Source organism: Coregonus clupeaformis, chromosome 8 (genome assembly GCF_020615455.1).
Source record: "Coregonus clupeaformis isolate EN_2021a chromosome 8, ASM2061545v1, whole genome shotgun sequence".
In the NCBI taxonomy this organism is placed as follows: Eukaryota; Metazoa; Chordata; class Actinopteri; order Salmoniformes; family Salmonidae; genus Coregonus; species Coregonus clupeaformis.
Window position 1 is genome coordinate 1563606 of NC_059199.1, and position 27904 is coordinate 1591509.

At 46.4% G+C, this 27904-nt stretch overlaps 1 protein-coding gene across 1 annotated transcript; it reads left to right on the top strand.

Moving 5' to 3' along the window:
- Positions 1-7: 7 nt before the first annotated feature.
- LOC121571131 (DNA-directed RNA polymerase II subunit RPB1-like) lies at positions 8-25201 on the top strand. The gene is given in 29 exon segments (XM_041882439.2): positions 8-328; positions 1194-1326; positions 1484-1620; positions 1953-2129; positions 2469-2750; positions 2861-3022; positions 3368-3588; positions 8973-9105; positions 9226-9350; positions 9696-9906; positions 10129-10338; positions 10479-10647; positions 10844-10938; positions 11106-11309; positions 11640-11862; positions 12059-12242; positions 12686-12857; positions 13274-13379; positions 14743-14948; positions 15170-15433; positions 15685-15892; positions 16010-16215; positions 17151-17333; positions 19897-20100; positions 20425-20611; positions 22405-22518; positions 22632-22781; positions 22921-23513; positions 23516-25201. Coding segments are annotated over 29 exon segments (5913 nt in total). The 5' UTR covers positions 8-241; the 3' UTR covers positions 24083-25201.
- Positions 25202-27904: the final 2703 nt, after the last annotated feature.

Consider the following 27904-nt stretch of genomic DNA (forward strand, 5'->3'; position numbering starts at 1 on the left):
AGCGCACTGGAGTGTAGATCAGGAAAAGGGAAGGGGACAGCTGTTAGTTATAGTAAATAGGAGTAAAACGTAAATAAATAGACTCCAAGGGCAATAACCAACGTGGGTCTTCGGGATATCGCCTTCGGAGACATTCCGGTCACCGTTGGCGGCCTGGCCAGAGTCCTGGTGGCAATTTAAAGCTGTTCTTTCTTACAAAAGCGGCGTGCCAAGGGAGGACGCGTCTCTCTGAATAGACAGGATGCACGGACCGCCCTCCGGCGACAGCGCATGCCCATTGCGCCTCATCAAGAGAGTGCAATTCGGCATCATCAGCCCAGATGAGCTTGTAGGTTTTGCTTTGGGGTGGGGGGATTCGTTTACTTTTTGAACGTTCTCACATTGATCATACCTGTACATGATAATACCTAGAATGTATTATGATGGCAATGAAATGGATGTGTTACAAAGCAAGTCGTTTGCAGCTAGCCTAGCTAGCTAAGCCATGTTGGAGCTTGAGCTAGCAACAGCATGTTATAGGAAGTTCGACCAACTTTCAGCACACGCAGTATTTTCCATCTGAGCTAAGCCATATCATGAATCAAACTCCCTTTTTTTTTAAATATATATATTGAAAGTGCTACATGTAAGCAAAGACAATTTTAGCTACTTTTACTGCCATATTGGTGTTCCCTAAAAGTTATATGCACAAACACTAGCTAGTCTAGACGTTCCCCTCTTATGACCTATATGTGGTAGCTACATCATAATAAAAGGTCAAGTCAATAAAGTCGAAGTTATTCATGTTTTCTTTACTTTGTTTTATTAGTTTGGTATAATAGAATACATTGTTTACACAGTATTTTATCATTGCATTGTCAGTTTGCTCACCTCAATTGATTTTCATCTAATGAGTTGCTCCTCACGCAATTGATTTGTCAGATAGTAACAATACGGATTTAGAAATGCAACTTTGATCGAAGTGTACCACCATGTTCTTATTGAAGTGTAGGTACTGCCATATCTTGATTCAATTACTGTTTTTGTAGCAGTTATTTATTTGAAGTGGCTTGAAAGAGGTTGGTTTGTGAAATATGTAAGCCGTTTTCCAATGTCTGCGTAAGCTTGTGACTGCTTTACTGTTGTGTGTATTTACTTGCGCTATTCATATTTTGGAACCGGATTTGATGTTGACCATGCATGTGTCACTCTAGAAACGGATGTCGGTCACGGAAGGGGGAATCAAGTACCCCGAGACCACAGAAGGAGGGCGTCCTAAACTTGGTGGGCTGATGGACCCCAGACAAGGTGTCATCGAACGATCTGGAAGGTGTCAAACGTGTGCAGGTACAGAAAGTTTACCAGGCAGTCATTGTAATTTTTTTCTCAGTGATAATAAAACACTATTTGAAAATTCTCAGACCCAAACATTTGTGGTTAAGGTTAGGTCACCACTACTGTATTGGAATGTAGGTAACAAAGCATTGTTGTTTTTGCTGTTTAGGTAACATGACAGAATGCCCGGGCCACTTCGGCCACATAGAGCTGGCCAAGCCCGTGTTCCATGTGGGCTTCGTCAACAAGATCATGAAGGTCCTCCGGTGTGTCTGCTACTCCTGCTCCAAGCTGCTGGTCGACACGGTCAGTAACCCTCCATTCCTAACTCATACCACTACCTACAGTGTGGCTACACAGCCTATATGTAATGTACTAATCCGCTCCCGGATTCGATTCTTTTGTGAGGCTCACAACATAGCGGAAATTGACCAGCAGTATACCTCCAAACATCCGTGCTGCACAGCATACACAGAATATATAGCACTACATAAACTCCTGATATATCTAATTGGTTGTCATTTTATGGGTATAAGAACTGTGGAATAAATTATACTAATGATTACATATTAGTCCTGGGAATTGCGTTACACATATTCTAATGACTTGTTGATGTGATGGTCTTTCCTTCCTTCTAGAATAACCCAAAGATCAAAGACATCCTGCAGAAGTCCAAGGGGCAGCCCAGGAAGCGTCTGACCCACGTGTACGACCTGTGTAAAGGCAAGAACATCTGCGAGGGCGGAGAGGAGATGGACAACAAGTTTGGAGTGGAGCAGCAGGAACACAACAGTGAGGACATCACTAAGGAGAAGGTACTTTCACCGGGGATGCTTGTCGACATGTCATTTATAGGCCCTCTGTAGCTCAATTGGTAGAGCATGGCACTTGTAATGCCAGGGTAGTGGGTTCGATCCCCGGGACCACCCATACGTAAAAATGTATGCGCACATGACTGTAAGTCGCTTTGGATAAAAGCGTCTGCTAAATGGCTTATTATTATTATTATTAAAACATGTATTTTTTGTTCTGTTTAGGTCTGCTTCATCTCACTTAGTAACATCTGTCTGATTTTGTTTCCTCTTGTAACACACACCCTCTCTCTCCCTCCCACACACACACACACACACACACACTCTCCCTGACACTCCTAGGGCCACGGTGGTTGTGGGCGCTACCAGCCGCGGATCCGTCGGTCGGGCCTGGAGCTGTATGCTGAGTGGAAGCACGTGAACGAGGACTCGCAGGAGAAGAAGATCCTGCTGAGTCCCGAGCGCGTCTACGAGATCTTCAAGCGCATCTCGGATGAGGAGGATGTCATCCTGGGCTTGGACCCCAAGTTCTCCCGGCCCGAGTGGATGATCGTCACAGTACTCCCCGTGCCGCCGCTGGCTGTCCGGCCCGCCGTCGTCATGCAGGGCTCTGCCCGTAACCAGGTGAGGAGGAATGACTAACTGTTAAAGAGAAAGTTTGAGATTGTTTTAACTTGTTGAAGTTTAACCACCGTCGTTTAACCACGTCGTGTCCTTTTTTTTCTGACGCCCAGGATGACTTGACACACAAGCTGGCCGACATCGTCAAGATCAACAACCAGCTACGGCGGAACGAGCAGAGCGGCGCGGCGGCCCACGTCATCGCTGAGGACGTGAAGCTGCTGCAGTTCCACGTGGCCACCATGGTGGACAACGAGCTGCCAGGCCTGCCCAGGGTACGCACAGCAGCAGTGACACTTGAGAGGGCACCAATTGGCACAACATTACTGTACTTCTTACCCTTGTCGCTGTGTAGTGTTACTATAAAGATTTACTCTTACTGTCTTTGTTTGAATTGAAGACTGTCAAACTAAAGACAAAATAATATTTCAGAACAGGTAGGAAAACAAATTCACATAATATTGGATGCTTTAAAAGTGCTATTTTGTTAGACTGTTAAGATGGGCAACTATTCAACCCATAATAACTGGTTTATTTAGTTTTCAATGATTATTGATAGTTGTAAAGGATAATCTGTTCTGAATATGCCTGTGCTGATCAGACTTAATCTCATCTCCCAGGCGATGCAGAAATCGGGCCGCCCGCTCAAATCCCTCAAACAGCGTCTGAAGGGGAAGGAGGGGCGTGTCCGAGGTAACCTAATGGGGAAACGTGTGGACTTCTCAGCCCGAACCGTCATCACCCCCGACCCCAACCTCCAGATCGACCAAGTGGGTGTCCCGCGCTCCATCGCAGCCAACATGACCTTCCCAGAAATCGTCACACCCTTTAACATTGACAGGTACACCCTTAAACATGGACAGGTACACCCTTAAACATGGACAGGCACACCCTTAAACATGGACAGGCACACCCTTAAACATGGACAGGCACACCCTTAAACATGGACAGGCACACCCTTAAACATGGACAGGCACACCCTTAAACATGGACAGGCACACCCTTAAACATGGACAGGCACACCCTTAAACATGGACAGGCACACCCTTAAACATGGACAGGCACACCCTTAAACATGGACAGGCACACCCTTAAACATGGACAGGCACACCCTTAAACATGGACAGGCACACCCTTAAACATGACCAGGCACACCCTTAAACACGGACAGGCACACCCTTAAACACGGACAGGCACACCCTTAAACACGGACAGGCACACCCTTAAACACGGACAGGCACACCCTTAAACACGGACAGGCACACCCGTAAACACGGACAGGCACACCCGTAAACACGGACAGGCACACCCGTAAACATGGACAGGCACACCCGTAAACATGGACAGGCACACCCGTAAACATGGACAGGCACACCCGTAAACATGGACAGGCACACCCGTAAACATGGACAGGCACACCCGTAAACATGGACAGGCACACCCGTAAACATGGACAGGCACACCCGTAAACATGGACAGGCACACCCGTAAACATGGACAGGCACACCCGTAAACATGGACAGGCACACCCGTAAACATGGACAGGCACACCCTTAAACATGGACAGGCACACCCTTAAACATGGACAGGCACACCCTTAAACATGGACAGGCACACCCTTAAACATGGACAGGCACACCCTTAAACATGGACAGATTTGACCAACCTAGGCCTGATGAATTTGCTGTGTTAAATGAGGCCTCACCTCCTGGTTACACTAGTGACCATATTCCCCGTGCATCCCGCAAAGGCGGAGGTGTTGCTAACATTTACGATAGCAAATTTCAATTTACAAAAAAAAAAAAAAAAAAAAAATGGCGTTTTCATCTTTTGAGCTTCTAGTCATGAAATCTATGCAGCCTACTCAATCACTTTTTATAGCTACTGTTTACAGGCCTCCTGGGCCATATACAGCGTTCCTCTCTGAGTTTCCTGAATTCCTATCAGACCTTGTAGTCATAGCAGATCATATTCTAATTTTTGGTGATTTTAATATTCACATGGAGAAGTCCACAGACCCACTCCAAAAGTCTTTCGGAGCCATTATCGACTCAGTGGGTTTTGTCCAACATGTCTCTGGACCTACTCACTGCCACAGTCATACTCTGGACCTAGTTTTGTCCCATGGAATAAATGTTGTAGATCTTAATGTTTTTCCACAAAATCCTGGACTATCGGACCACCATTTTATTACATTTGCAATCGCAACAAATAATCTGCTCAGACCCCAACCAAGGAGCATCAAAAGTCGTGCTATAAATTCTCAAACAACACAAAAATTCATTGATGCCCTTCCAGACTCCTTCTGCCTACCCAAGGACGTCAGAGGACAAAAATCAGTTAACCACTTAACTGAGGAACTCAATTTAACCTTGCGCAATACCCTAGATGCAGTTGCACCCCTAAAAACGAAAAACATTTGTCATAAGAAACTAGCTCCCTGGTATACAGAAAATACCCGAGCTTTGAAGCAAGCTTCCAGGAAATTGGAACGGAAATGGCGCCACACCAAACTGGAAGTCTTCCGACTAGCTTGGAAAGACAGTACCGTGCAGTACCGAAGAGCCCTCACTGCTGCTCGATCATCCTACTTTTCCAACTTAATTGAGGAAAATAAGAACAATCCAAAATTTCTTTTTGATACTGTTGCAAAGCTAACTAAAAAGCAGCATTCCCCAAGAGAGGATGGCTTTCACTTCAGCAGTGATAAATTCATGAACTTCTTTGAGGAAAAGATCATGACCATTAGAAAGCAAATTACGGACTCCTCTTTGAATCTGCGTATTCCTCCAGGGCTTAGCTGTCCTGGATCTGCACAGACTCTGCGAGGGCCTGGGATCGGGAGAGACACTTAAGTGTTTTAGTACTATATCTCTTGACACAATGATGAAAATAATCATGGCCTCTAAACCTTCAAGCTGCATACTGGATCCTATTCCTACTAAACTGCTGAAGGAGCTGCTTCCTGTGCTTGGCCCTCCTATGTTGAACATAATAAACAGCTCTCTATCCACCGGATGTGTACCAAACTCACTAAAAGTGGCAGTGATAAAGCCTCTCTTGAAAAAGCCAAACCTTGACCCGGAAAATATAAAAAACTATCGGCCTATATCGAATCTTCCATTCCTCTCAAAAATTTTAGAAAAAGCTGTTGCGCAGCAACTCACTGCCTTTCTGAAGACAAACAATGTATACGAAATGCTTCAGTCTGGTTTTAGACCCCATCATAGCACTGAGACTGCACTTGTGAAGGTGGTAAATGACCTTTTAATGGCGTCAGACCGAGGCTCTGCATCTGTCCTCGTGCTACTAGACCTTAGTGCTGCCTTTGACACCATCGATCACCACATTCTTTTGGAGAGACTGGAAACCCAAATTGGTCTACACGGACAAGTTCTGGCCTGGTTTAGATCCTACCTGTCGGAAAGATATCAGTTTGTCTCTGTGAATGGTCTGTCCTCCGACAAATCAACTGTACATTTCGGTGTTCCTCAAGGTTCCGTTTTAGGACCACTATTGTTTTCACTATATATTTTACCTCTTGGGGATGTTATTCGAAAACATAATGTTAACTTTCACTGCTATGCGGATGACACACAGCTGTACATTTCAATGAAACATGGTGAAGCCCCAAAATTGCCCTCGCTAGAAGCCTGTGTTTCAGACATAAGGAAGTGGATGGCTGAAAACTTTTTACTTTTAAACTCGGACAAAACAGAGATGCTTGTTCTAGGTCCCAAGAAACAAAGAGATCTTCTGTTAAATCTGACAATTCATCTAGATGGTTGTAAAGTCGTCTCAAATAAAACTGTGAAGGACCTCGGTGTTACTCTTGACCCTGATCTCTCTTTTGACGAACATATCAAGACTGTTTCAAGGACAGCTTTTTTCCATCTACGTAACATTGCAAAAATCAGAAATTTTCTGTCCAAAAATGATGCAGAAAAATTAATCCATGCATTTGTTACTTCTAGGTTAGACTACTGCAATGCTCTATTTTCCGGCTACCCGGATAAAGCACTAAATAAACTTCAGTTAGTGCTAAATACGGCTGCTAGAATCCTGACTAGAACCAAGAAATTTGATCATATTACTCCAGTGCTAGCTTCCCTACACTGGCTTCCTGTTAAGGCAAGGGCTGATTTCAAGGTTTTACTGTTAACCTATAAAGCGTTACATGGGCTTGCTCCTACCTATCTTTCCGAGTTGGTCCTGCCGTACATACCAATACGTACGCTACGGTCACAAGACGCAGGCCTCCTAATTGTCCCTAGAATTTCTAAGCAAACAGCGGGAGGCAGGGCTTTCTCCTATAGATCTCCATTTTTATGGAACAGTCTGCCTACCCATGTGAGAGACGCAGACTCGGTCTCAACCTTTAAGTCTTTACTGAAGACTTATCTCTTCAGTAGGTCATATGATTGAGTGTAGTCTGGCCCAGGAGTGTGAAGGTGAACGGAAAGGCTGGAGCAACGAACAGCCCTTGCTGTCTCTGCCGGGCCGGTTCCCCTCTCCACTGGGGTTCTCTGCCTCTAACCCTGTTGCAGGGGCTGAGTCACTGGCTTGCTGGTGCTCTTTCATGCCGTCCCTGGGAGGGGTGCGTCACTTGAGTGGGTTGAGTTACTGACGTGATCTTCCTGTCTGGGTTGGCGCCCCCCTTGGTTTGTGCTGTGGTGGAGACCTCTGTGGGCTATACTCGGCCTTGTCTCAGGATTGTAAGTTGGTGGTTGGGGATATCCCTCTAGTGGTGCGGGGGCTGTGCTTTGGCGGAGTGGGTGGGGTTATATCCTTCCTGTTTGGCCCTGTCCGGGGTTTCTTCGGATGGGGCCACAGTGTCTCCGGACCGCTCCTGTCTCAGCCTCCAGTATTTATGCTGCAGTAGTTTATGTGTCGGGGGGCTGGGGTTAGTTGGTTATACCTGGAGTACTTCTCCTGTCTTATCCAGTGTCCTGTGTGAATTTAAGTATGCTCTCTCTAATTCTCTCGTTCTCTCTTTCTCTCTGAGAACCTGAGCCCTAGGACCATACGTCAGGACTACCGGGCATGATGACACCTTGCTGTCCCCAGTCCGCCTGGCCTTGCTGCTATTCCAGTTTCAACTGTTCTGCCTGCGGCTACGAAACCCCTACCTGTCCCAGACCTGCTGTTTTCAACTCTTTAATGATCGGCTATGAAAAGCCAACTGAGAGACCTGAGCCCTAGGACCATACGTCGGGACTACCGGCCGTGGTGACTCCTTGCTGTCCCCAGTCCGCCTGGCCTTGCTGCTATTCCAGTTTCAACTGTTCTGCCTGCGGTTATGGAACCCCTACCTGTCCCAGACCTGCTGTTTTCAACTCTTAATGATCGGCTATGAAAAGCCAACTGAGATTTATTCCTGATTATTATTTGACCATGCTTGTCACTTATGAACATTTTTGAACATCTTGGCATGGTTCTGTTATAATCTCCACCCGGCACAGCCAGAAGAGGACTGGCCACCCCTCATAGCCTGGTTCCTCTCTAGGTTTCTTCCTAGGCTTTCGCCTTTCTAGGGAGTTTTTCCTAGCCACCGTGCTTCTACACCTGCATTACTAGCTGTTTGGGGTTTTAGGCTGGGTTTCTGTACAGCACTTCGAGATATTAGCTGATGTAAGAAGGGCTATATAAAATAAAATTGATTGATTGATTGACAGGCACACCCTTAAACATGGACAGGCACACCCTTAAACATGGACAGGCACACCCTTAAACATGGACAGGCACACCCTTAAACATGGACAGGCACACCCTTAAACATGGACAGGCACACCCTTAAACATGGACAGGCACACCCTTAAACATGGACAGGCACACCCTTAAACATGGACAGGCACACCCTTAAACATGGACAGGCACACCCTTAAACATGGACAGGCACACCCTTAAACATGGACAGGCACACCCTTAAACATGGACAGGCACACCCTTAAACATGGACAGGCACACCCTTAAACATGGACAGGCACACCCTTAAACATGGACAGGCACACCCTTAAACATGGACAGGCACACCCTTAAACATGGACAGGCACACCCTTAAACATGGACAGGCACACCCTTAAACATGGACAGGCACACCCTTAAACATGGACAGGCACACCCTTTAACGTTGACATCTACCTATACTTCATTGAGACTAAGTCATTGTTTAAACTGACGGAATTGTGTATTGGTTATAATGCTGACGGTCCTATATGTCTCCAGGTTACAGGAGCTGGTGCGCAGAGGCAACAGCCAGTATCCCGGAGCCAAATATATCATCCGCGACAACGGGGATAGAATCGACCTGCGGTTTCACCCCAAACCAAGTGACCTTCACCTCCAGATCGGCTACAAGGTGACTCTCAAAAGACAAGATGGTCGTCATTTATCATGGAATGTTTACTAAGGAATCTGAGTGACTTGAACTTGATGTAATGCAATGTCACTTTTAGAAACTCATTTTGGTCACCCTCAGGTGGAAAGACATATGTGCGACGGTGACATCATCATCTTCAACAGACAGCCCACGCTACATAAAATGTCTATGATGGGGCACAGAGTCCGAATCCTGCCCTGGTCCACCTTCCGAATGAACCTCAGGTACAACTATCAAGTCCTGAATGATCCCTTCAAGTCTGTCAGCCTCGCCCAGTTACAGACCACACCCAGAACAGGATACCTGAGTAGTTATTGTTTGTTGGTGTAAACACTGAAAATAATGTTGGGTAGAAAATTGATATAGAACCTATTGTCGAGCAAATATAATTTCAGGATTGTGATTAATGTTCGTATAGAATTTGATGTTTTTGTCAACTTAGCATTTACTTTCAATTTGGGAAAAATGTAACGCATAGGACACATTACACACATCATTGAACATATGACATCAAACGGATCCAGGATGTTGACATGAACCCCTCTGGTTCCCCCCCTCTTGCTCCACAGTGTAACCACCCCATACAATGCTGACTTTGATGGGGACGAGATGAACCTGCATCTCCCCCAGTCCCTGGAGACGAGAGCTGAGATCCAGGAGCTTGCCATGGTGCCTCGTATGATCGTCACCCCCCAGTCCAACAGGCCCGTTATGGGCATCGTGCAGGACACCCTCACCGCTGTGCGCAAATTCACCAAGAGGGATGTCTTCCTAGAGAGGGTAAGGAGAGCACCATTAAAGGGATCGATCAGCCCAAAGCCAATGTTTGTCAGGAACTTTATACATCATCACACAGCGTTATTAGAGTACATGTTGAACAAAAATGGAACACTTGTAGAAGTTGTATGTGTAAGATTGTTGAAGACTATCACAAAAAAACACATTAATAAAAAACACACACTCCTTTCCTGCACTCATTCTGGAACATGATCTGTCCCCCAGGGCGATGTGATGAACCTCCTGATGTTCCTGTCCACGTGGGACGGCAAGGTGCCCCAGCCAGCCATCCTGAAGCCCCGGCCTCTCTGGACGGGCAAGCAGATCTTCAGCCTTATCATCCCGGGCCACATCAACGCCATCCGAACACACAGCACCCACCCAGACGAGGAGGACAGTGGGCCCTACAAACACATCTCCCCTGGGGACACAAAGGTAAAATACTGAACGCTCAGCTGGCTAAACACCCTGAGATGCCTCGTGGCAATGAGGATTTGTAGAAAAAATCCTATTGTAGTGCTAGTGTGTGCAGAATACAGGGTTTTATTGCATATCTGTCATTGTGTACATCCCAGGTGATAGTGGAGAATGGAGAGCTGATCATGGGCATCCTGTGTAAGAAGTCCCTGGGTACCTCTGCTGGCTCCCTGGTCCACATCTGCTTCCTGGAGATGGGCCACGACGTCACCCGCCTCTTCTACTCCAACATCCAGACGGTGGTCAATAACTGGCTGCTCATTGAGGGTTAGGACCTGGGCTGGGTGGGCACTGGAAGAGGGCATCAGTGGGTAGAATGGTCAGATTAGGAAACGGCAACTCATTTGAAATCCACTTGAAGTAAAAAATGAACCTGTTCCAATTTGTGGTTAAACTAATCTAAATGTAGATATTTTAGTCAATATTACCTCAGTTTTTCTTAATATTCGTGTACTCTCACTAGGTGCCTCTATCGGTATTGGTGACTCCATTGCTGACGCAAAGACCTACCTGGACATTCAGAACACCATCAAGAAGGCCAAACAGGATGTAATAGAGGTAAGTCCCTTCGCTCATCGGGACTCTAAAATATTTCTTAAAAGTTCCAGAATATCCCTTGAAAATAATTCCTCTTGTACTCATGATGTGGAAATCCCCTGAAAATTCCTTAGGAAAAATATAGAATAAATGTGAGCCACAGCCTTTCTTCTTGTGTTCCTCTCCAGGTCATTGAGAAGGCCCACAACAACGAGTTGGAGCCCACCCCTGGTAACACGCTGAGGCAGACCTTTGAGAACCAGGTGAATCGCATCCTGAACGACGCCCGTGACAAAACGGGTTCCTCTGCCCAGAAGTCCCTGTCTGAGTACAACAACTTCAAGTCCATGGTGGTGGCCGGCTCCAAGGGCTCAAAGATTAACATCTCTCAGGTACGGCCTCAGGGGTCTTAAAAAAACAGGGCTGTGTTCAGTAGGGAGAACGTTTTGAAACGGGCAGGTACTACCTCAACCTGTCCAATAAAAAATTCACAATTTTTTTCCCATTACAAATGTTTTAAAACGTTTCACTAGGGTGTGCCCTACCGGACACAACCCAGGGTTGTTTCCGACATCGATTGGTTTTTGAATGGCACAGGATCATTGGCACTTTATTCCTATATGGATGACGGCAGACAAGTCCTCAATTTACACCCACTAACTTCACACATTTTCTTTCTCTCATCATCTGTCTCTGTCTCTCTCTCTCTGTGTGGCCCGCAGGTTATTGCTGTGGTGGGGCAGCAGAACGTGGAGGGTAAACGTATCCCCTTCGGCTTCAAGCACCGCACGCTCCCCCACTTCATCAAGGATGACTACGGCCCCGAGAGCAGAGGCTTCGTGGAGAACTCATACCTGGCCGGTCTCACGCCCACGGAGTTCTTCTTCCACGCCATGGGAGGCAGGGAGGGGCTTATCGACACCGCTGTGAAGACCGCCGAAACTGGTGAGTGAAGGGCCTGAGGCAGATGTTAGGGACAGGGGGAGGGAAGGGGTAGAGGTTAGGTTCAGGGTTTAAGCTGGTTAATGAAGGGGTGAATGTTACAACCCCTGCACGATTAGGGAGAGGAGACTAGAGACATGATCACATGGCTAGTTGACTAGGTGGTTGAAATACTCTTTCCTCATCTGATGTCCTTCAGGTTACATCCAGCGTCGTCTGATCAAGTCCATGGAGTCTGTGATGGTGAAGTATGACGCCACGGTGCGGAACTCCATCAACCAGGTAGTGCAGCTTCGCTACGGAGAGGACGGCCTGGCCGGGGAGTCTGTGGAGTTCCAGAACATGGCCACGCTCAAACCCTCCAACAAGGCCTTCGAGAAGAAGTGAGTGGTGAAGGGAAGTGGGGAACAATGTTGGCTAGAGTCGGCTCACCTACCCCGGTACCAGACTATTTTGAGCTGTCTTGCCAGTGCCTATTGTCATGGCAACAACCATAGGAGTTAGCTGTACGGGAAACACAGATCTGGGACCAGGCTGGGGCTCTCACTGAGTTCTGTGTTAATGTCATATTCCATTTTAGTCATTCGAGGATTCACTAAGATTCTTGAACTAGGCCAAGCCCTTCTCGTAATGATTGACAGTGTAACGACAACCCCAAACATTGGATTTCATAGTCTCCACCTCTTCACGGCCATCTAATTTATTACATAGACTCTAATGCCAACCCTCTTAAATACAGCAGCTCACTGTCCACAGGCCACACATCCAGGCTGTTGGTCTCCCTCCTTCTCTCATCCCTTCCTAATCCTCCTCCCTCGGCCACTAGGTTCAGGTTTGACTGCACCAACGAGCGGGCTCTGCGGCGCACCCTGCAGGAGGAGGTGGTGAAGGACGTGATGACCAACGCCCAGGTGCAGAGCGCCCTGGAGAGGGAGTATGAGAAGATGAAGGAGGACAGAGAGATTCTGAGGGCCATCTTCCCCACTGGGGACAGCAAGGTGATGGGGAGACGGAGACATGAACACACACTAGCATATGAACACTCACTGGCATATTTGCGCGCGCACATACACACACACACACACACACGCACGTAGATCTCCAGATTCCCCACACACGTATACATCCCCACACATGCACACTCACTCACTTCCATGTACTCCCAGGAACTCTCACTCTCCCACTCCCACATGTCACCACTGCTAGCATATCCCACTGATTCAGTGGCGCAGTGGTCTAAGGCACTGCATCGCAGTGCTAGCTGTGCCACTAGAGATCCTGGTTCGAATCCAGGCTCTGTCGTAGCCGACCGCGACCGGGAGACCCGTGGGGCGGCGCAAAATGTAAATGTAATTCAGCCCAATGCATTAGGGCTTTACAATACTAAAGAAGTTATGTCCCTGCTCCCCACTAGGTGGTGCTGCCATGCAACCTGGCCAGGATGATCTGGAATGCCCAGAAGATCTTCAGGATCAACCCCCGCACCCCCACAGACCTCAACCCCCTACGAGTGGTAGAGGGTAGGTACCACAATCATACACTGCAGCCACCATAGACCCATATTGTAGAAAGCCTGTAGATGTGCCATATATAGTCCAAGTCAGGGAAATGCAACGTCCTGGAGGGCCAGAACACTTCTGTTTTTAATCCAGGGACTGATTCAGACCTGGGACACCAGGTGAGTGCAATTATAACTAGCAGTTAGAAACACAAAGCAGACCGGAGTTGATTAGCCCTGGTCTAAGTTGTAAAACTCCTACTCCTGAGTGGCGCAGTGGTCTAAGGCACTGCATCGCAGTGCTAACTGTGCCACTAGAGATCCTGGTTCGAATCCAGGCTCTGTCGCAGCCGGCCGCGACCGGGAGACTCATGGGCGGCGCACAATTGGCCCAGCGTCGTCCAGGGTAGGGGAGGGAATGGCCGGCAGGGATGTAGCTCAGTTGATAGAGCATGACGTTTGCAACGCCAGGGTTGTGGGTTCGATTCCCACGGGGGGCCAGTATAAAAAATAAATACAAAATGTATTCACTAACTGTAAGTCGCTCTGGATAAGAGCGTCTGCTAAATGACTTAAATGTAAAAGGTTGATGCCATTCATTTTCAATGGCCACTCGGATTGTGAATAGGCCTCTGAGCAATCACACCATCACATTAAGTGACCTTGATAGGTGAAAGTTGAGCACACCCATTGTCAACCATGTCATTTATTGGAATGATTCACAAATCATGTGGACAAAATGATTATAGTCTGGCACCTGGCCTGCCCCCAAGCTGCACTGCTTACTGCCGGCTATATAAAGCTTCTGGTGTCCAACCATATTCCTAACGTGATAAAGACTGTAGGGTGCTTAGAGAGATGGTGTGATCCTTTACACAGTACAGCACTACATGGAGTACAGGATTGTGCTTCAAGGACCCTATTCAGACTTGAAGTAAGTTGACTTGACATGGACTGAAGTCAGAAAATATTGTACTTAAGTCCATGTTTTATTAACTTAAATCCATGTTAAGTTTACGTATCTCAAGCCTGAATTGGGCACCAAGTGCCTCGGTCACAGTGACATTTGTTGTCATGACGACAGTGTTGTATTAGAAGACCATAGCACTTGATATGCTACAGTAAAAGGTTACCTGATTCATTTAGTCATTCCAATGACTAACATTTTGGTGTACATTGCATCTGTCTAGATTCTAAAAACAAGGATTTGCCGCACTTTGTTCCATAACTAAGTAAATCATGTTGACACCTCTGCCATCTTGGTACCAAATCTCTCTCTCGTGAAAAGCAATTTGAACTCTACCACTAAGCCAGGCTAAATAATCATATAATGAAATGACACGGTCTGACATTCTACAACGTCTCCCCTCTCTTCCACGCCACAGGTGTCCAGGAGCTGAGTAAGAAGCTGGTGATTGTGAACGGCGAGGACCACCTAAGCAGACAGGCCCAGCAGAACGCCACGCTGCTCTTCAACATCCACCTACGCTCCACGCTCAGCTCCCGACGCATGACCGACGAGTTCCGACTGAGCACCGAGGCTTACGACTGGCTACTGGGGGAGATCGAGAGCAAGTTCAACCAGTCTATCGTGAGTAGAGAGATACACGCACAGTATGCTGGGAGAGACTGGAAGGGGGAGATCGAGGGTCAACACCAAAACTGGTTGCTATGAACTAAAGATGTTATTAGATTTAAAGGGAAAGTGAAAATGTGTAAAAAACCAAGCCTACAGCTTTTTCATTACACTAACTTAATTCCATCATAATCATTTAATCGAATTATTTCTGTACCTCCCTCTCTGTCGTCTAGGCCCACCCGGGTGAGATGGTGGGGGCGTTAGCCGCCCAGTCACTGGGAGAACCCGCCACCCAGATGACCCTGAACACCTTCCACTATGCCGGCGTGTCGGCCAAGAACGTCACCCTGGGCGTGCCGCGTCTCAAGGAGCTGATCAACATCTCCAAGCGGCCCAAGACCCCCTCCCTCACCGTGTTCCTGCTGGGCCAGGCGGCCCGCGACGCCGAGAGGGCCAAGGATATCCTCTGTCGTCTGGAGCACACCACCCTCAGAAAGGTGGATAGTGGAGAATATGTGTGGACTAAACATGTGGTTGCCATAGACCGACTGCGTGAAGGGTTGCCACAGTTAACAACTTTGGGCCGACTTCAGTTTTCAAGTTTTACTTTTATGAATTATAATATTCATAATGTATGTGTATATATGAAGTTATTACATATAGGCTTTCTTAGGTTGTTCCTTTTCTTTGCATACAGATTTTACAACAATTAACCTCTCTCGCTCTCTCCCTCCCCCCCTCTCTCCAGGTGACTGCCAACACAGCCATCTACTACGACCCTAACCCCCAGAGTACGGTGGTGACGGAGGACCAGGAGTGGGTCAACGTCTACTATGAGATGCCTGACTTCGACGTGACTCGCATCTCCCCCTGGCTGCTCCGCATCGAGCTCGACCGGAAACACATGACTGACCGCAAGCTGACCATGGAGCAGATCGCAGAGAAGATCAATGCAGGTGGGGCTGAATAAACAGAAACACACACACACTACTTTAATGAAGTATTGAAGTTAAAAGGTACCACATCATCCATACCCAACCTATTGCGAAGTGCAACCTCTTTTCTCCCTGAAGGTTTCGGAGATGATCTGAACTGTATCTTCAATGACGACAACGCCGAGAAGCTGGTTCTGCGAATTCGCATCATGAACAGCGACGAGAACAAGTTCCATGAGGACGAGGAGGTGGTGGACAAGATGGACGACGACGTGTTCCTGAGGTGCATCGAGTCCAACATGCTGACGGACATGACACTGCAGGGTATCGAGCAGATCAGCAAGGTAACTGAGGGGTCGCGCGCACACACACACACACTCAACACACACACACACACACTCAACAGACACTCAACATACACACACACACATACACACTCACACTCAACACACACACTCAACATACACCATCATGTCTGAATTCATAAAACTGCTCTTGGGCACCATTTTACATCTCAGCCCCTAATACTGTTAGCTACCTCCCTTATCCTTTACTACATTACCATCTAATACTCTTAGCTACCTCCCTTATCCTTTACTATATTACCATCTAATACTCTTAGCTACCTCCCTTATCCTTTACTACATTACCATCTAATACTCTTAGCTACCTACCTTATCCTTTACTATATTACCATCTAATACTCTTAGCTACCTCCCTTATCCTTTACTACATTACCATCTAATACTCTTAGCTACCTCCCTTATCCTTTACTACATTACCATCTAATACTCTTAGCTACCTCCCTTATCCTTTACTACATTACCATCTAATACTCTTAGCTACCTCCCTTATCCTTTACTACATTACCATCTAATACTCTTAGCTACCGCCCTTATCCTTTACTACATTACCATCTAATACTCTTAGCTACCTCCCTTATCCTTTACTACATTACCATCTAATGCTCTTAGCTACCTCCCTTATCCTTTACTACATTACCATCTAATACTCTTAGCTACCTCCCTTATCCTTTACTACATTACCATCTAATACTCTTAGCTACCTCCCTTATCCTTTACTACATTACCATCTAATACTCTTAGCTACCGCCCTTATCCTTTACTACATTACCATCTAATACTCTTAGCTACCTCCCTTATAGTTTACTACATTATCACTGACTTAACACACACTGATTGACCTAAACGGCTGAAACCTATCCAGATCGTTAACCCATCAGCTATTGATCTACGTCCCGTCTGTCTCCTCCCCCTAGGTGTACATGCACTTGCCCCAGACAGACAACAAGAAGAAAATCATCATTACAGAGGAGGGAGAGTTCAAGGCCCTGCAGGAGTGGATCCTGGAGACAGACGGCGTGGGACTGATGAGGGTCCTCAGTGAGAAGGACGTGGACCCCGTCAGGACCACCTCCAACGACATCGTAGAGATCTTCACGGTACGGATAGATACCATAGTTACCCATCGCTACTCTAGTGATAGTTACCAATAGCTACGGTAGTTGTGATAGTTAACCGATAGCTACGGTAGTTGTGATGGTTACTGATAGCTAGGCTAGTTGTGATAGTTACGATAGCTAGGCTAGTTGTGATAGTTACCGATAGCTACGGTAGTTGTGATGGTTACCGATAGCTACGGTAGTTGTGATGGTTACCGATAGCTATGGCAGTTGTGATGGTTACCAATAGCTATGGCAGTTGTGATGGTTACCGATAGCTACGGCAGTTGTGATGGTTACCGATAGCTATGCTAGTTGTGATAGTTACCGATAGCTATGCTAGTTGTGATAGTTACCGATAGCTATGATGGCAACCGATTGCTATGGTAGTTACGATGGCGTTACGAAACCGATTAACTAGCCTGCTAATATTGTTGCACTCGCTAAGTCTAGGGGTCGTAGGCCTAGATGTGTGCATTTATGTGAGAAATCAGCATTTGAGGACCGTGTTGGATGTACATGTGCCCAGCGAGACAGCAACCTTACCTTGTGTCCAGGCCCAGCTCTGTCTTGACTCCTTTGGATCGGCGAGCCCTAGCGGATTATTATGTTCAGATGGTGACGGAAACCAGTAGATACAGAAAAGAAAACTACAAACAGGCATGCCTAAACTAAAGATACAAAAAGGCCTGATGGCCACCAAACCAAACTCACAGCTTGCAAGCTGGGACACTGACCTACAATCTTAAATGATAAGTGAAGTGGGAAAAAAAATGAAAAGAAAAAAAAAAAAATATATGTATAAATAATAATAATATGCCATTTAGCAGACGCTTTTATCCAAAGCGACTTACAGTCATGCGTGCATACACTATGGGTGGTCCCGGGAATCGAACCCACTACCTTGGCGTTACAAGCGCTGTGCTCTACCAGCTGAGCTACAGAGGACCACCCAGGGGTTTTTCTTTATTTTTACTGTTTTCTACCTTGTGGAATAATAGTGAAGACATCAACTATGAAATAACACATATGGAATCATGTAGTAACCAAAAAAGTGTTAAACAAATCAAAATATATTTTATATTCTTCAAAGTAGCCACCTTGCCTTGACGACAGCTTTGAACACTCTTGGCATTCTCTCAACCAGCTTCACCTGGAATGCTTTTCAACAGTCTTGAAGGAGTTCCCACATATGCTGAGCACTTGTTGGCTGCTTTTCCTTCACTCTGGGGTCCAACTCATCCCAAACCATATCAATTGGGTTGAGGTCGGGTGATTGTGGAGGCCAGGTCATCTGATGCAGCACTCATCACTCTCCTCCTTGGTCAAAAAGCCCTTACACAGCCTGGAGGTGTGTTGGGTCATTGTCCTGTTGAAAAACAAATGATAGTCCCACTAAGCGCAAACCAGATGGGATGGTGTATTGCTGCAGAATGCTGTGGTAGCCATGCTGGTTAAGTGTGCCTTGAATTCTAAATAAATCACAGACCGTGTCACCAGCAAAGCACCATCACACCACCACCTCCATGCTTTACGGTGGGAACCACACATGCGGAGATCATCCGTTCACCTACTATGCGTCTGACAGAAATCTCACATTTCGACTCATCAGACCAAAGGACAGATTTCCACCGGTCTAAGGTCCATTGCTCATGTTTCTTGGCCCAAGCAAGTCTCTTCTTATTATTGGTGTCCTTTAGTAGTGGTTTCTTTGCAGCAATTCGACCCTGAATTCATGATTTCATGTAGTCTCCTCTGAACAGTTGATGTTGATGTGTCTGTTAATTGAACTCCGTGAAGCATTTATTTGGCCTGCAATTTCTGAGGCTGGTAATTCTAATGAACTTATCCTCTGCAGCAGAGGTAACTCTGGGTCTTCCTTTCCTGTGGCGGTCCTCATGAGAGCCAGTTTCATCATAGCGCTTGATGGTTTTTGCGACTGCATTTGAAGAAACTTTCAAATTTCTTGAAATGTTCCGTATTGACAGACCTTCATATCTTAAAGTAATGATGGACTGTCATTTCTCTTTGCTTATTTGAGCTGTTCTTGCCATAATATGGACTTGGTCTTTTACCAAATAGGGCTATCTTCTGTATAGCCCCCTACCTTGTCACAACACAACTGATTGGCTCAAAGGAAATCAATTCCACAAATTAACTTTAAACAAGGCACACCTGTTAATTGAAATGGATTCCAGGTGACTACCTCATGAAGCTGGTTGAGAGAAGGCCAAGAGTGTGCAAAGCTGTCATCAAGGCGAAGGGTGGCTACTTTAAAGAATCTCAAATATATTTAGACTTTTTTTGGTTACTACATGATTCCATATGTGTTATTTCATAGTTTTGACGTCTTCACTATTATTCTACAATGTAGAAAATAGTAAAAAATAAAGAAAAACCCTGGAATGGGTAGGTTTGTCCAAACCTTTGACTGGTACTGTGTGTGTATATATCTCAAAACTTAACTCCACTGCTAAACCTGAAAAGTACATGAATTGCAGCATAGCCCAAACATGTCAGTATTTGTCGCGATATTCAGAACTCATTTCCATCTAATTTCTAGGTACTGGGTATCGAGGCTGTACGTAAGGCACTGGAGAGGGAGTTGAACCACGTCATCTCCTTTGACGGTTCCTACGTCAACTACCGGCACTTGTCGTTGCTTTGCGACACCATGACGTGCCGCGGTCACCTGATGGCCATCACGCGTCACGGCATCAACAGACAGGACACGGGACCCCTCATGAAGTGCTCCTTTGAGGAGACGGTAAGAGTCATGTGAGGGTACAGGAAAAAGTGGAAGGGCGGGGGGAGGATGTTGCAGAGGTATTGGTATAAGTTAGTTTTTTCATTAGAACATATTTACGACTTACGTAGCAATTCTAGTCGCCGCCCTTAATAGTATGAGTACTCAAATTTACAGTACCTAGCCTGGGGGTCCAGGTGTCGCTGATTGGCCATAGATTCCACTCACCTTGTTCCCAGGTTTGAAGCAGACCCTGGTGGGAAACAATGAAAATCATTATTAAGCTACTTTTGACATCAGTCTGGAATTGAGAAAAGGGGTTCTTACATTCCCTCCCTGTCCCAGGTGGACGTGCTGATGGAGGCGTCGTCCCACGGGGAGAGTGACCCTATGAAGGGTGTGTCTGAGAACATTATGCTGGGTCAACTGGCCCCCTGTGGTACGGGCTGCTTTGACCTGCTGCTGGACGCTGAAAAGTGCAAGTACGGCATGGAGATCCCCACCAACATCCCCGGTATCAGCGTGGCTGGACGTGAGTGGCTGCGAATATTCCACACAGTGAATGATAAAAATTAAGCAATAATTTAAAAGTAGTTGTTCACACTGTGCACATTTTCAATCACCAGATTTACTTTTTCGATTGAATGTTGGAATTTGAAATGTATTGGTGTGGACGCATTTGTCCATGACTGATTGAACAACATAGACACATTTTGAAATTTGTGTGCATGTACACTACCGTTCAAAAGTTTGGGGTCACTTAGAAATGTCCTTGTTTTTGAAAGAAAAGCAATTTTTTGGTCCATTAAAATAACATCAAATTGATCAGAAATACAGTGTAGACATCGTTAATGTTGTAAATGGCAATTGTAGCTGGAAAAGGCTGATTTTTTATGGAATATCTACATAGGCGTACAGAGGCCCATTATCAGGAACCATCAGTCCTGTGTTCCAATGGCATGTTGTGTTTTGCTAATCCGAGTTTATCATTTTAAAAGGCTAATTGATCATTAGAAAACCCTTTTGCAATTATGTTAGCACAGCTGAAAACAGTTGTGCTGATTAATTAATAAAACTGTCCTTCTTGAGACTAGTTGAGTATCTGGCGTATCAACAATTGTGGGTTCAATTACAGGCTCAAAATGGACAGAAACAAAACTTTATTCTGAAATACGTCCGTTTATTCTTGTTCTGAGACGTGAGAAATTGCCAAGAAACTGAAGATCTCGTACAACGCTGTGTACTACTCCCTTCACAGAACAACGCAAACTGGCTCTAACCAGAATAGAAAGAGGAGTGGGAGGCTCCGGTGCACAACTGAGCAAGAGGACAAATACATTCGTGTCTAGTTTGAGAAACAGACGCCTCACATGTCCTCAACTGGCAGCTTCATTACATAGTACCCGCAAAACACCAGTCTCAACATCAACAGTGAAGAGGCGACTCCGGAATGCTGACCTTCTAGGCAGAGTTGCAAAGAAAAAGCCATATCTCAGACTGACCAATAAAAAAAAGATTAAGATGGTCAAAAGAACACACACACTGGACAGAGGAAGATCGGGAAAAAAGTGTTATGGACAGACAAATCGAAGTTTGAGGTGTTCGGATCATAAAGAACAACATTCGTGAGACGCAGACCAAATGAAAAGATGCTGGATGAGTGCTTGATGCCATCTGTCAAGCATGGTGGAGGCAATGTGATGGTCTGGGGTTGCTTTGGTGGTGGTAGAGTGAGAGATTTGTACAGGGTAAAAGGGATCATGAAGAAGGAAGGCTATCACTCCATTTTGCAACGCCATGCCAAACCCTGTGGACGGCACTTTATTGGAGCCAATTTCCTCCTACAACAGGACAATGCTATGCAATAACTATTTAGGGAAGAAGCAGTCCGCTGGTATTCTGTCTATAATGGAGTGGCCAGCACAGTCACCGGATCTCAACCCTATTGAGCTGTTGTGGGAGCAGCTTGACCTTATAGTATGTAAGAAGTGCCCATCAAGCCAATCCAACTTGTGGGAGGTGCTTCAGGAAGCATGGGGTGAAATCTCTTCAGATTACCTCAACAAATTGACAACTAGAATGCCAAAGGACTGCAAGGCTGTAATTGCTGCAAATTGAGGATTCTTTGACAAAAGCAAGGTTTGAAGGACACAATTATAAGTGACCCCAAACCTTTGAACAGTAGTGTATGTTCTCAGGATGTCTGCTTTTCTTCAAAGTATCCATGCATTTATCAACTAATGTATATGGATACATCTCAATGAAGATGGATTGTAAAGTATGCGCATATGAAATGTGGTCTAAAATGTGTCTTCCTTTCCCCAGCCACCGGAATGTTCTTTGGCTCGGCGCCCAGCCCCATGAGTGGCATGTCCCCAGCCATGACCCCCTGGAACACTGGAGCCACCCCCGCCTACGGTGCCTGGTCCCCCAGCATTGGTAAGCCTCAACCTGGGTAGATTTTGACAGTATCCTGGGGGTACAGCGTGGTCCATCCCACCTGCTACTATACTGTTCTATTGACTCATGCTCCGACTCTTTCTGACCTCCAGGTAGCGGGATGACCCCCGGAGCAGCAGGCTTCTCTCCCAGTGCAGCGTCCGACGCCAGTGGCTTTTCTCCGGGCTACTCCCCGGCCTGGTCCCCTACCCCTGGATCTCCTGGGTCCCCGGGACCAGCCAGCCCCTACATCCCCTCTCCAGGTTGGTTCGAAATACCATCTGACACAGGACTGACTGCATTACCTTTTTCCATGTTGTTCTGGGAATAACACTATGAAGCTTGACGTTCTGTGTACAAGTTTTCTTTATTTCTCAAGTCTCTACGTTTTTACTTTTCCAGGAGGTGCAATGTCTCCCAACTACTCGCCCACCTCCCCGGCCTACGAGCCCCGCTCTCCTGGGGGATACACCCCCCAAAGCCCGGGCTACTCCCCAACCTCCCCCTCCTACTCCCCAACCTCCCCCTCTTACTCCCCCACCAGCCCCAACTACAGCCCCACCTCACCCTCCTATTCACCCACCTCCCCGTCATACTCCCCAACCTCCCCCTCATACTCCCCAACCTCCCCTAGTTACTCCCCCACCTCCCCCTCTTACTCTCCAACTTCCCCCTCCTACTCTCCAACCTCTCCCTCTTACAGCCCTACGTCCCCAAGCTACAGCCCCACGTCCCCAAGCTATTCCCCCACCTCGCCTAGCTATTCCCCCACCTCGCCTAGCTACTCCCCCACCTCCCCCTCTTACTCCCCCACCTCCCCCTCTTACTCCCCCACTTCACCCTCTTACTCCCCCACCTCACCCTCTTACTCCCCCACCTCACCAAGCTACAGCCCCTCTTCACCCAACTACACCCCCACCTCTCCCTCCTACTCCCCCACCTCTCCCTCCTACTCCCCCACCTCCCCCTCCTACTCCCCCCACCTCCCCAAACTACACCCCCCACCAGCCCCAACTACTCCCCAACCTCCCCCTCTTATTCTCCCACCTCTCCGTCCTACTCTCCCTCCAGCCCGCGCTTCACCCCCCAGTCGCCCACTTACACCCCCAGTTCTCCCTCCTACAGCCCCAGCTCGCCCTCCTACTCACCCACCTCTCCCAAATACACCCCTACGTCACCCTCTTACTCCCCCAGCTCTCCAGAGTACACCCCCACCTCCCCCAAATACTCCCCCACCTCGCCCAAGTACTCTCCGACCTCTCCCAAATACTCGCCCACCTCCCCGACTTACTCACCGACGACGCCCAAGTACAGCCCCACGTCTCCCACCTACTCCCCCACCTCACCCACCTACACCCCCACCAGCCCCAAGTACTCCCCTACCTCCCCAACCTACTCTCCAACCTCACCCAAATATTCTCCCACCTCCCCCACCTACTCACCCACTAGCCCCAAAGGGTCCACCTACAGCCCCCTGTCTCCGGGCTACAGCAACCCCTCGCCCAGCTTCACCCTCACCAGCCCGGCCATCAGCCCAGACGACAGTGACGAGGAGAACAACTGAGGGAGCCAGGAAGAGAGGGGGCTGAGGAGCCTCTCTCTGCCCCACTCCAAGCCCCTGGACTGGGGCTGGAAAACTGAAGGATAGCCTCTCTGCTGGAGGTGTTGGTGATTTGGGTGGACAAAGAAAAGAAAAAAACCTGGGAAACCCACTTGTGATTTTTTTTATTTTGGGGACCACTGTACCCTCCCAGCCTCGTCCAACTCAGGGGGGAGGGTCCCAAAAAATATTTCCTACTATTGTATTTGATAGACTTGAACAGTTTAGCCAGGAGAAAAGGCTGCCTTTTGAACTAGAAGTTTTGTTTCTGTTATTAATTTTCATGTGGGCTGTTGAAGCAGAGTTCTATGTACCTAGAGGAAAGCAGAGGTGAGGGAGATGTGGTTACCACGTTGACAAAAACCTCCCTCCTTTTCACCCTACAGCACCCAGTCTCTCTCTCTCTGAACTTCACTGTTGGATGTATATTTGTAGGGGAGTGTGTTGCCAAAAGCCTTGAGAAATCTACCAGTGGGATTGTATTTCTCTCCTTAAAAAGCATTTAAGCTTCCAAAAAAAACAACTAGAGGAGTAGAAGAGTTGAGCTGATCTTTATTGCATATTTTACTGAAACGTATCTTTAGTTTTTCAGTTTTTCTAAATCTACAGTTGTTGCTGCCAGTTTGGGTTTGAAGAAAAAGTTGAGCTAATGTTTTTTGATATGTCAAATCAAATGTTTGTCACATGCGCCGAATACACGTTATATACGTTACAAGCCCTTAACCAACAATGCAGTTCAAGAAATAGAGTTAAGAAAATATTTACTAAATGAACTAAAGACTGGCCAGATTTGAGATGGAACAGAATAAAAGAGTACAAGTCTGCAGTTCAGAACAGTGGGAGTAGAGTAGTGGAAAGGGTTGCCTGGACTCTGCATGTGATAATGAATAGTTGTATTACTTTCAGCACATAGTCCAGGGCTGCAAATGAAGACAGCCTGGGACGGGAGATGGTCAGGTCATGGATGCAGAAAGCTGAAAGGGAGAGAGACTCTTGTAACGAATTTCCGTGGAGACGTTGACATTTTGTCACCTCTCCACGACTTTCCAAATAAACCCTTTATCCTCCCTTCTCCCCTTGACGCCCCCAAAGACAAGCCAGGAAGATGTCAAAAATAACCCACCAGCATTCCTGTGCTCTTCACCATAATAATAATAATAATATGCCATTTAGCAGACGCTTTTATCCAAAGCGACTTACAGTCATGCGTGCATACATTTTTGTGTATGGGTGGTCCCGGGGATGGAACCCACTACCTTGGCGTTACAAGCGCCGTGCTCTACCAGCTGAGCTACAGAGGACCACACCATGAGATGAGACTTGTGTACAACAGCAAAAAAAAGATTTTTCCAGCAAACCACTTCTTTCCTAAAACACTGGGAAGTATGAGGTTTATGAAAGACTTAGTAATAATATTATCTCATTATTCCATTCTATTTGATTCTGTTTGGTTTTAGGAGAGAATGGGGCGTTTCTAGGTGGAAGAGGGCTGCTAATTTGTCGGCTTTGCTGCTTCTGTCATTGTTTATGCATTTTAGTCATCCAGTTTTAGGTTGAAGCGCTCTTATTTGAAATCCCTCCCACCTTTCAATAATACTTGTTCCATAATTCTAATTAGCAATGTAAAAAAATAAGAAATCTCAATACTTTATTTGGACTCTCGTTCAATTTATTTAAGAAAGAAAAGAGAAGCTTACTACTATTGTGTGAATAAGAATAGAGGATAAATTGAGAATCAATGATTTTTGTTAGTGTTTTTTCTCGTTTGCTTCTGGTGACTTGGTAAGAGCTGTTTGCTAAGAGGTTCTGTGTTCAGGTACTTTGGATGAAGGGGCAGGGAACGGAGGGTAGTACGTTCAGTTTCTCCCCCTTAGGTCTCTCTTCCATTCTGTTTCTAAATCGCCCTGTTCAGTTTCTGCCATTCCGGCTCCAATTTGGGCCAAGATGGCCGCCGCGTTCTTGTTCAATTGTGAAAATGTTGCATGCAGTCCATTCGTGAGGCTTCATAGCCTACTGTAAATGTGTTACCGCTAAGTGGCTCTACTACAGTTAGGGTAGAAAATTCAATGTTCAGGTTGACATGCTTCAATGTTCAGCTTTGTGTTTGTCAGTTACACTCTTGAACACTGGAGAGCGACGTAGCCCTCAGTTGAGTTGACAATCCTTCTCTTGAGGCGTCAGTTCAGTGATTTTGAAGAAAGGAGACCAGCCATTTCGGAGCACCTTTGGCCTCTACATCCCTCTATCCACTACATTAGTGCGACGGTGAATCCTTGAAGTTTATGAAAACCACACACCAAGCATAGACATACTTAACATTCACTACCGGGTGCTCTAACACTTTACTAGGCCTAGTTTGATCGATGAAGGGGACAAGTGTTTGATTCTCGTGCCTGTTTGACTATGGAACACAGATTGTTTTTCCTCTCGTGTTCCCTCCAAGCAATAGGACAGGAAATGATACGTTCCCGACTTTTGATTGGACTAGCTGGCTCTCCCTCCCCCTCTCTTCATCCACAAGTGATTCTGATTAGTTTCTGAAATCAGTTTGTCCTTTTTTTTCTACCAGTGTATGTACCTGTGATTGGTAATCTCGGGGAGGGTGGGAGGGAGCGGGGGGGTGGAGTACGGTATGGAACTGGGTGTCCTGATGGAATTCCATGATGGGACTGGAACTCGGATGCAGTCCGAATTTGTCGGGATCTTAATCCGGTTCGTGGTCTGGAACGTATTTGGTACAACTCGCCCTGTCTACCAAATGTGTTTCAACAGGGGTGATTTTGAATTGACTGGACTGTACCACCTGCATTGGATACAGGTGTTGGCAATACACTGTTGAAATCCATGCAGTTGGTCTCACCCATCATCGCCTCATGACATGGTGACTTTGTCCACTAGCATCATATCCAATTGATTTACCTGTGTGGTCCAGTCATTTCAAACATACCAGGACTCCCGGTTGTGTGAATGTGTGTTAAAGTGTGTGTTTTGAGAGGTGTGTGTGTGTGTGTCGAAGGAGAGACAGGGTTTTCTTGAGTTGGAGAAAAGACTGGACAGGGTGTCTGGGGAAAAGGAAGGATTAAAATTAATTGCCACTGTATAGAAATCAATCCAATATGTCATTCTCTGTATGTTTTTTTTTTTTTTGAGAAAAAAAATAAAGTTTTACTACAGGTTGTGCGTCTTGTCTTCTTGGTAAGAGTTGCTGTCAGTACTACCAGTAAACTGAATGAATTAACAAATCCCTTCATATAAGTGGAGGGTAGTATGTTTAGTTTCTCCCCCTTAGGTCTCTCTTCCATTCTGTTTCTAAATCGCCCTGTTCAGTTTCTGCCATTCCAGCTCCAATTTGGGCCAAGATTGCCCCCGCGTTCTCATTCAATTGTGAAAATGTTGCACGCAGTCCATTCGTGAGGCTTCATAGCAAGTATCTATGGAATACTTGCTATAATAGCAAGTATTCCATAGATCGTCTTACTTTCTAATGGGTAAGACTAGAATTTGGGGTGAGGTAAACGCATTTTGGATCTGAGGTTTTACCTTGACCATCCAACTGATCAATAACCCCCATATGACTATACAATAAAACCGCTATAAGGGCAATTTAATTGGTTTCTATTTCAGAGCCCATCACTAGTTATCATGGCTACTGCAATACGATGAATCACTTCTCATAGTAAGCCACCTTGCATGACAGGAGAGCTTGTTTCATTTCCTTACACAGCTTCGATGTGGTTTAGTGACATAGAGCCAGGTGTCACCAAACAGATGTTGTTAGGGCCTAGT